Source organism: Neophocaena asiaeorientalis, unplaced genomic scaffold (assembly GCF_003031525.2).
Source record: "Neophocaena asiaeorientalis asiaeorientalis breed wild unplaced genomic scaffold, Neophocaena_asiaeorientalis_V1.1 scaffold30, whole genome shotgun sequence".
NCBI classification, from domain to species: domain Eukaryota; kingdom Metazoa; phylum Chordata; class Mammalia; order Artiodactyla; family Phocoenidae; genus Neophocaena; species Neophocaena asiaeorientalis.
Window position 1 is genome coordinate 2965789 of NW_020174923.1, and position 9588 is coordinate 2975376.

Below are 9588 nucleotides of genomic sequence, written 5' to 3' on the forward strand. Positions count from 1 at the left end.
GCCTCAAAAGAGCCCAGGAAAGCTCAGAGCGCCCTGGAGCCCCGGCCAGCGCGCAGCCCGCCCGGCGCCGGCAAGCTGGGTCTTGGGAATGCTGGTTCGCCCTGGCTCGCTCGCTTGTACAAACTCCTGGATCTTACATGCCTCTGTAACCCCCCACTTCCACGCCATGTCCCCATGCTCCTGCGCCGGCAACAGGTAAGGGCTGCTGTGTGTTTTCTTCCCTCCTTTCCTCTCGTTGCCTGTGCGTCCCGGGGAGTGGACTCGGGCTGCCGTCCCCGACCCTCCCCTGCCCCGCCGCCCCAGAGGTGCCCAGCTGTCACTCTGCCTTAGCGCTCACCCACGCTCCGGAGTCCCAGACCATGCCTATAGAGTTTGTGCGCGCACCAGAACACCCCCAGAGCTAAAAATACTGAGACATGCTTGGAACAGTTGAGCAATAGAAACAGATTTCTCTGCAGCATCTGTTTGTGCTCATAACTTCCAATGCACCAGCTGTAGCGAGATACTGAGTTTGGAGACAAGGGCGAGGGAGCCTCTGTTCGCTCTCGCTCTAAGGGGAAAAAAGGGGGGGAGCGGGTGCGTCTAGAGTACTGGTCTCAGACTTTGGCAAACCTGGGGACGCAGCGCTAGATCTGGATCCTTGGTGTCTTCCCCCCAACCCCCGCCCCTTTGTCATTGCTTCAAGTGTAGCTTCGAGTACCAAACCCAGCGAGCGTCTCAAAGTTGCTTTGCTGGGGAAGAGAGCGGGAGCTCGCGTTGGATTTCAGCCGGAAGACAGCAAAACTTTCACATCCTATGTCACTCTCCCCTGAGCAACTTGTTATTCTTTGTAATAATAATATTAACACCGAAATTGGAAGACAGTGTGGTTTCAGGGAAGCATAGTGGTCAAACGACTTGATTCTGCAAAAGATTGCATCATAACATAGAGTCATCATGACAGTTGGAAAAAAAATCGAGATAGGAAACGGGTAGTTTATCGTCTGTGTCTGGGTAATCCTATCAGTAGGATGGTAACTGGAATACCTGTGAAACCTGGGGATTTTCATAAACTCAGAATTTACCTTTTAGGAAACAAGGCATTATTTGAAAACGTGTTTTGGGTATGCGAGGAGTGCATATTGCTTTGTACCACTTGTTTTCTTTTCGCGTTAATAATCGGTAGGCTGTCAGATTTCCTCTCGCTAACCGCTGTTGTGTGTCTGCTGTATGTTACCTGTACACTTGCTAGCTTTTTCCTGCTCGCTTCCAACCCTGCGCCAAGTGTTTTGTTTATATTTGCCATTATCCGGAAAAATCCCCAGGCTCAGGAGTAAGAGATGTTACTTTAAGGATGGTGGGAGGGGTGAGAGTTGGGGTCAAGGTCATGTCAATTTACTTTCAGCCCCTCCCCCTCCCCATTTGCTGGCACTTCCTTTTGTATTATTGCTCTCCATAGGGATATTTGTTCCGAGCTCTTGTGAATGTGGCGTTAAAACACACACACACACGCACACACACACACTCGCTATTTCTACTTCCTCCAGACTTTCTGGTTGTAGAATCCCTGGTTAGCTGTAGAGTCCTTGTATGACTTTTGCGTAGCATGGGAGACTGACCATGTCTTTACCTGAGCAGCCGGACTGTTTCAAGCTTTTTTCTTTTTAGTGTATATTTTTTGTTGGCCAAAGAGGTATATTTTTCAGCATGTGCACATGTTGAGTGAGGCTACCCGCATTGTTGGGTGTAAAAGTTATAGGGCTCACGTAGACGAGTGGGTATCCCGCCTCCCTTACCGCCCCTCCCCCTCCCTTCTGTTGACTGAGCCTCTGAGAGGTTGCTTTGCTAGCCTAGAGCTCTAATAGCAACAGTGTGCCCAGAGCACACTCAGGCCGGTCTGTATGGCGTCAGCAGGGGAATAGCTTCTCTAGACACTCAGCCGACCTCTCTTTCATCCCAGGGCACTTTCTTTCACCATCCTTATTTCCTACCCTTCCTTAGAAACTTTCTTATTTGCTCCACGCCACGACCCTATGAGGGGACCCACTTATTCTCATTTATTCTTCATGGTTACATGTTTCTCTTCTTTTATACTCCGTACTGGGAATATTTCCTTTATGGTAAAAATGCTTTGGATGCATTCATTTACACCGTGTTGTCTCCTCGACCGTGTATGTGGATCCACAGCTCTCTCTCCTTTAACATCTACCTTGAGAGTGAAGCCCTGAACTATTTTTTGCCATTGCTCAGGCTTCATTTTGGCTCAGCCTATAAATAGTCTTAACATGAAGAGCACCACATGTAGCCTCTCAGTTTCCCAGGAATACTTTCTACCTCATTGGTTATAGCCTGGGTAAAAATGATGATCTGTGTCTGTTACATTTACATCGGGCCCCTAAATACTTTAGCTGAAAACGGGGGAATTGACACATTGTTCATCAACCCGAGTATCAATTCTCCCGAGTTGTGCCCATCGAGGACTCCAATCACGTGACGTTTTCATCTATTCTTAATTAAGAACGTATCAAGAACAGAGCCCTAAAATGAAGTTACACGAAAGCCCTATTCCTAATTAAAGTACTTTCCCAGATGCTCACGAATCGGTGATTTTCAGTGTGAGAAGCGCGGGCGAGGAAGTTTTCTGGTTGCTTGCGGCCGCTCAGGCATGCGGGCAGGTTAATAGGAAAGACATTCTTCAGAGCGGAGTATTAAGACAATTAGCCTCTCACACGTTGGCAGGTGCGAGAGGGTAATCAGCAGCTCCACCAGAGTCTGAATGCACATCATGTGTGTGCGCACATATACACACGTAAATCTGTTTCGGAGCATACCTGCTGGAAGTGACGAAAGTTTCCATTTTGCCAAAAAAAATCCTTTTTTCCCCCTCTCCAGGCAGGAATGGTAGAATTTCTAAATGATGCTCCACATATGGAACAAATCCTGTCATTAGCAATGGAAATAAGACAATAATAGTTGCTCGATACAGGCTCTTTTCAAGATTCTAAATGTGGAAAGCTGTTCGTAGGAAGCTGGTAGTGTGTGTTTTGTGGAATTCAAGCTAATGTCCTGGGGTCAAGATTTTTGGAAAGTCGTAATTCAGTCTTTAGATTTCATATGGTTGTTATGCTTTAATCTGGAAAGAGTGCAGAAATAAGTCAGAAGAAATTTGAGACTGTCTACTCATGGGCCCTGATGGTAACTCAGATGGAAGGATTGTTTTGAATCATGAAAAGGGAATTTCTTGGTGTCAGCTTATAAGATTCTGAAGTCACACAGAGCTCAGGGATACAAGCACTATTTAAATGAGGCCTCCCTCGCCCCCCCTTCTTGGAAAATGCACCTGCATTCAGTGTCATGTCGTGATCTCTGTTTTTGTGTAGAAATGCTTGGCAACTTCATACGGGCCGAGTGAGCTGAAATCACTGTTTAAAAAAATTCTTTCCGTGTCCAGGATCTAGAACCCTGAGGAATAGGAGTCTTGTTTCTTTTGTCCAAGTACAAACTTCATGGGGAAGCAGACAAAACATTGAAGCAGGTGGAAGGCTGGGAAGGCACAGCAACTTCTTTTTATAAAGTAATTCAAAGGCACTTTCAAATCAGGCACACTTAGGTGTCAAAAGCTGCCAAAGTGTAACACACATTGCAATTTTCACAGATGACTAATCTCAGGAAAAATGTGTTGGGGCGCATTCTTGCATAATAACTTGGATAAAAAGGGAGAAGTGAAAAGACTGTAACAAGACATTTTCAAAGACAATGCACCTTGCCTCTCTTTAAGGGGGTGCCCGAAACAGATCAATGATTTGCTCTCTTTGTTTGCAGTTGGCTTGGCTGAACAGTGGTTCTGTTAAGTGCTTAATCTGAATGTGGCTTGCGGGGAGAAAGAAAAAGTGGAGTCTTCGTCATCAGGGCTTCGACAGATTTCTGATCCTGTCCATCTGTTGTTCATTGACCCCTTTAATACAGGAGAGAGATTTGGTGGTTTGAAAAGTCGAGCATCACTTTTATTTCTCAGATCTGTGCTATATTCATTTTTTTAATTTGTATTTGGTCAACAAGACACCCTAGACTTTCTCCTAGGCTTTTGTGAGTCCAGGAAAAACGAGTTTCTTTGGAGCAAAATTGGAAAGTCAAAGTCAATGGGTGGGTTTTACCTGGGCCGGGGTGGGGAGAGATGGAGCAGGAGGAGAAAGCTGAAAACTACTATTCGTTCTCATTAAGTAAAGGTGAGTGCGTTCTCCATAGGAACAGAGAGCAAGCAGCGGCACTGGAAGTGAAAAGTCAGCTGAGGGACCCTTATGATTTACTACTGCAAAGTCGTCTCTGTTTGGGAAAACATAGACCTGGACTTCCACGAAATGAGTTCCAGCCTTATGTCAATCCGCTAAAGACCTGGTCCTTGGGCACAAAGGTGCTTACTTCCTAGCCTGTCATCACACATGACAATCCCATCTCCAGAGACTTTCAGGACTCTCATTGCTAGGCAACAGGATCTCTCTGTATCCTCCAGAGTAAACCTGTGTCTTCAAGTCAGAATCACTTGCGCTAACAGAGATGTTATCAGGCGTTTCTGCCTAGTGGCCGCTTTCAGTGTGTGAAGTGACGGAATAAGCCCAAACAGTCTCCAGAAACTGGGATCCCTTTCAGATGATTAGAAGGGCTGTCTGCTCAGTTTTATCCTTTAAACAAAATAGTCGGTGCTTTTGGATTTCAACTTGTCATCAAGGGCTCTCATATTCTCTCAACATGCACCTGCTGTTCAATTAATATTAACGTTCTGCGTTCATGCGAAATGCTCTCCCGACATGTCCGCGTTCTTAAAGCTTCATGGCAAACCTTGGAGTTAGAAAGTCTTTCTTCTGCCTAATCACCTGGGACCCCCAGCAAGTAGCGAAGGCAAAGGAAGAGAATAAGAGGAGAGAGGTAGCTCTGTAAAGTAGAATATTCCAGATCGCTGGCAAAAAATAGGGGAAGGGAGACCTGAGATTTCAGCTGAAAGACTGTCACGAACAACTAACTCTTCTGTGTTTAATGACTTCATGCTTCTAAATAATATAAGAAAACATTTTCTTTTCTGTCTATTTCTCTGGGGCTACAAGGAAACGAAAAACCCAGTAATTCAACGTAGAGGACATTTATCTATATCTGACCCTGTGTCTGGCTAGGAAATGTTGCCTTAGGGAGTAGACTTCATTTTTCCATGACTTCTTTTGTAACGAACGATCTCTCTCTCTCTCTCTCTCTTTTTTTTGGTAGGACCTGTTCTCTGGATGTCAGCTGAGTTACTAGGGTGACTCTGCACGCCAGGAGAGAGACCTTGGTAGAAAGAACCTTAAGGCTCTTGGAGACCCCCATCTCTCCTTCTTTTCTGTGTGTGTGGGTCTTCACTGAACATTCAAACCTGTTTCTCCAAAGGGTTTTGCAAAAACTCAGACTGTTTTCCAAAGCAGAAGCGCTGGCGTCCACAGCAGAAGTGATGGGCAGCGTCCGCACCAACCGCTACAGCATCGTCTCTTCGGAGGAGGACGGCATGAAGCTGGCCACCCTGGCGGTGGCCAATGGCTTTGGGAACGGAAAGAGTAAAGTCCACACTCGACAGCAGTGCCGGAGCCGCTTTGTGAAGAAGGACGGCCACTGCAACGTGCAGTTCATCAACGTGGGCGAGAAGGGCCAACGGTACCTGGCGGACATCTTCACCACGTGTGTGGACATCCGCTGGCGGTGGATGTTGGTTATCTTCTGCCTGGCTTTCGTTCTCTCCTGGCTGTTTTTCGGCTGCGTGTTTTGGTTGATAGCGCTGCTCCACGGGGACCTGGACGCATCCAAGGAGAGCAAAGCGTGCGTGTCCGAGGTCAACAGCTTCACGGCCGCTTTCCTCTTCTCCATCGAGACGCAGACCACCATAGGCTACGGCTTCCGCTGCGTCACAGACGAGTGCCCCGTGGCTGTTTTCATGGTGGTCTTCCAGTCCATCGTGGGCTGCATCATCGACGCCTTTATCATTGGCGCGGTCATGGCCAAGATGGCCAAGCCCAAGAAGAGAAACGAGACCCTGGTCTTCAGCCACAACGCCGTGATCGCCATGAGGGATGGCAAGCTCTGTCTGATGTGGCGGGTGGGCAACCTTCGGAAAAGCCACCTGGTGGAAGCTCACGTGCGAGCACAGCTCCTCAAATCCAGGATTACTTCCGAAGGGGAGTACATCCCCCTGGATCAAATAGACATCAACGTCGGCTTTGACAGCGGCATTGACCGCATATTTCTGGTGTCCCCCATCACCATCGTCCACGAGATAGACGAGGACAGCCCTTTATACGATTTGAGCAAACAGGACATCGACAACGCGGACTTTGAGATCGTGGTGATACTCGAAGGCATGGTGGAAGCCACGGCCATGACCACGCAGTGCCGGAGCTCGTACCTGGCCAACGAAATCCTCTGGGGCCACCGCTACGAGCCCGTCCTCTTCGAGGAGAAGCATTACTACAAAGTAGACTATTCGAGGTTCCACAAGACTTACGAGGTACCCAACACTCCCCTTTGTAGCGCCAGGGACTTAGCCGAGAAGAAATACATCCTCTCCAGCGCTAATTCCTTTTGCTATGAAAACGAGGTTGCCCTCACAAGCAAAGAGGAAGAAGACAGTGAAAACGGGGTCCCAGAGAGCACGAGTACGGACACACCCCCTGACATAGACCTTCACAACCAGGCAAGTGTACCCCTAGAGCCCAGGCCCTTACGGCGAGAGTCGGAGATATGACTAATTCCTCCTCGGGAATAGTTACTTTGAAACGCAGTCTGTTGGTCAAAGGCCCAAAGCAGTTACGCAGACGACGGTACTGGTGAAGAGGTGGTTTGAGACAAGTGACCACGAGGGACTGAGGCTAGCACGATGCTTTCAAAGAAAGACTGTAGGCTCAGAGATGAACCTAAAGCACTAAACATGCCTGCCCCCCCGTGACCCGATGGCACATAACACGTTGTAGAATAAGTTATGGGATGTTTATGTCTTGTCTTGTGTTTTCATACCAAACTTGAACTTGCAGGCAAGCCTTGGTTGGTTGGGTATTTGACGTCTCCAGAATGCTTCTCTTTAGGGAACAAGAATGTTTTTAAATGGCATCACATTTTTAAATGTTTTCAAGGCAAGACTCTGCCTTAACTTTTGAAAAGCTGCTAACTACACGAACACACGTTGTACTGTTGCAGTGTAGTTTTTCTTGTGTGTAATTTAAAAAGTCAGTGTTGAACTTTCTTGAGAGCTCATGGTATGCGCTTCAAAGTGGCAGGTATTTGGCTGTTAGTTGCCAAAACGGGAGCCTGATTTTTTGAGGCCAGTAATTTGTTTGCTAGAATTGATTTCTCTCTCTCTCTGTCTCTCTCTGTCTCTCTCTGTCAATCTCTTTCCGGTTACATAAGGGCATTATGTAACACTAGCCAAATGGTAGCCTCTGGGTTGTTGTTATTGGTTTTTTTTTTTTCTCCATGATGTTAATGGGTGATCTCAAATTTTAAGTTAGACTACCTGAAATAAATACCAAAGAGAATGCACATTTTTGCACAGTGGAGCTTATACTAAAAAGGAAAGAAAGCCCCACGGCTGCCTTGAAATCAAGAGACAATAACTTTGAACCTCAGCAAGACCATGAACTGCCCTCTCCTTTTGCACCTTATTCAGAAAACAGAACATCACACACACAGTCGAGTAAGTGCCGTGCTTTACATCTCTGTTCCTTCATGTAACTTTCACGTTATAGGAGGAAGAAGACAGGGGAAGAAAAGTTTACACGCACGCGATATAAACATCTTTTCTTTCCTTCGAGGTGGTGCTAGCCAGGTGAACGCATATGACGTTGAGAGACGGTGATGTGCCCTTAGATTTTTTTCTGGGTTTTTCCATTTTTTGCACATTCCAAAATTTATTCCAGAAGACAAGACCTAGGTTGAAATGAGTTGGCATCCTTGACGCTGAGCCATCCAGCTTGAAAGATCAATAGGTTTTATACCCCTGTGGCTGAATTCCTTGCCCTGACAGCTGGTACATCTCCAGCTTAACTGCATCTTCCAAAAGATGCCACGCCTGGCCTCTAGGCTGGCTCTTACGATCAGGCTGTCTGGACTGAGTCCTACAGCATACGAGGGGGCTGTGAATGCCGAAGTGGGAAGGTGGGAAGATGCCGAAGAGCCATTTTGACGTAGCTCATCAGCTCAAGTATTCAGGAGGGAGGGGAACATTTTTTTTTTTTTTTTTTCCTAATGGTACAGAGTAGGAATGAAAATGTCTCAGTAATTTAGGGTCAACAAGAGCCACAAAAATTCTAAGAGACTCACAAGTAAAGGAGATAATGATCTAAAAGGGTCCTTTCCCCTTGATGGATGCGCGCTCATGACTGAATCCGAGCTGACCCCTTTTGCCCGTGGAGCCCTAGAGCAGGCTACTTAGGGCGCATTGTTTTCCAGAAGCCTCTCCCGCCTGGCTGCCTGACTTGCTAGAAACATTTTGTTTTGTCTTGTTTTCCGCTCTAGCTCAACGTAATGGAACTCTCTTTTGGTTTAAAGTTCCTTATTTGTGAATTCTGGGGTTGCTGACTTTTCTTTTTAATTGGCGTCTCAAAATCAACTCTCTTACGGTATTATATCCCTGTATGCCATTAAAAAACAGCTTGTTCTAGAATCCTGTATTTTGTAAACTGTTGTCTGTGATGGTCTCTGGTTCTTGAACAGCCATATCTGAATGCGGTGCCTGCAATAATCGGACAGTCTCTGCTGTTCTCAGCCTTCAGAGTCGATGGGTTTGAACACTGTGGAGTTATTTTCACTGAAACCAAGTTAGAGATATCAAGCAAGTGGATGTTATTTTAAGTCCAAAGTTAAAGGCAGATTAGGGAAGTTGTTTAGAGAGTTGGAGGGATTGCGTGGATACAGAATTTACATTCTTCTGTAAATGGCAAATGTTCGGCCATTGACAGAGGATGCTGACGGTTTCAGCTGCTGCTACTTCGATATTTTTGCAAAGGAAAATAATCAAACCAAAGAGTATTCAGTGGTCTGTAAATTAAATGATGATTCAGTGGAGAATGGGGGTGACCACAGAAAAGGCGCCTTCCCATCACACAGCTCTGCCACTTAAAAAGACTTGAGATATTTGAAAGGGGGTGGGTAGGGGGCAAGAATGAGGGAGGGAACTCTTGCAACTCCTTTCTTTAAAAGAGAAAAAAAAATCTAAAATTTCTGGTGCACAGGTTTGTTTTTTTTTTTTTCAAGAAAATTTTGCAGAAGCTATGTTTTTAAATTGTACATTTTATAAAGTTTATCAGATATTTTCATATTTAAAGCCACATGTAAATAGAAATGTAAAGGGAAAAAAGTTGCCATAGAAAGCATGATTTCACTGCAGCCATTTCTGAGAGCTAGTACCTATATGCTACCGGTTAGCATGGTTTTAGCAAATATTTACCAGCCTTATAAGGTTCGTGTTGCTATGTTCTTCTGTTATTTATTTCAGCATGGACTGTTGATTTGAAAGCTTTTTCTAGTTATTAGTATTTTCACAGTGACAAGCTTTAAATGGCAATTTTTTTTTTTTTTTTTTTTTTTTTTTTTTTTTAA

General features: G+C 45.7%; 1 protein-coding gene across 1 annotated transcript; it reads left to right on the forward strand.

Moving 5' to 3' along the window:
* Window positions 1-23: 23 nt before the first annotated feature.
* On the forward strand, window positions 24-9575 carry KCNJ2 (potassium inwardly rectifying channel subfamily J member 2). Its single transcript, XM_024760693.1, has 2 exons — window positions 24-195; window positions 5236-9575. Exon 2 carries the CDS (start codon window positions 5456-5458, stop codon window positions 6737-6739), a length of 1284 nt encoding a protein of 427 aa, XP_024616461.1. The 5' UTR covers window positions 24-195; window positions 5236-5455; the 3' UTR covers window positions 6740-9575.
* The last annotated feature ends 13 nt before the right edge of the window (window positions 9576-9588 follow it).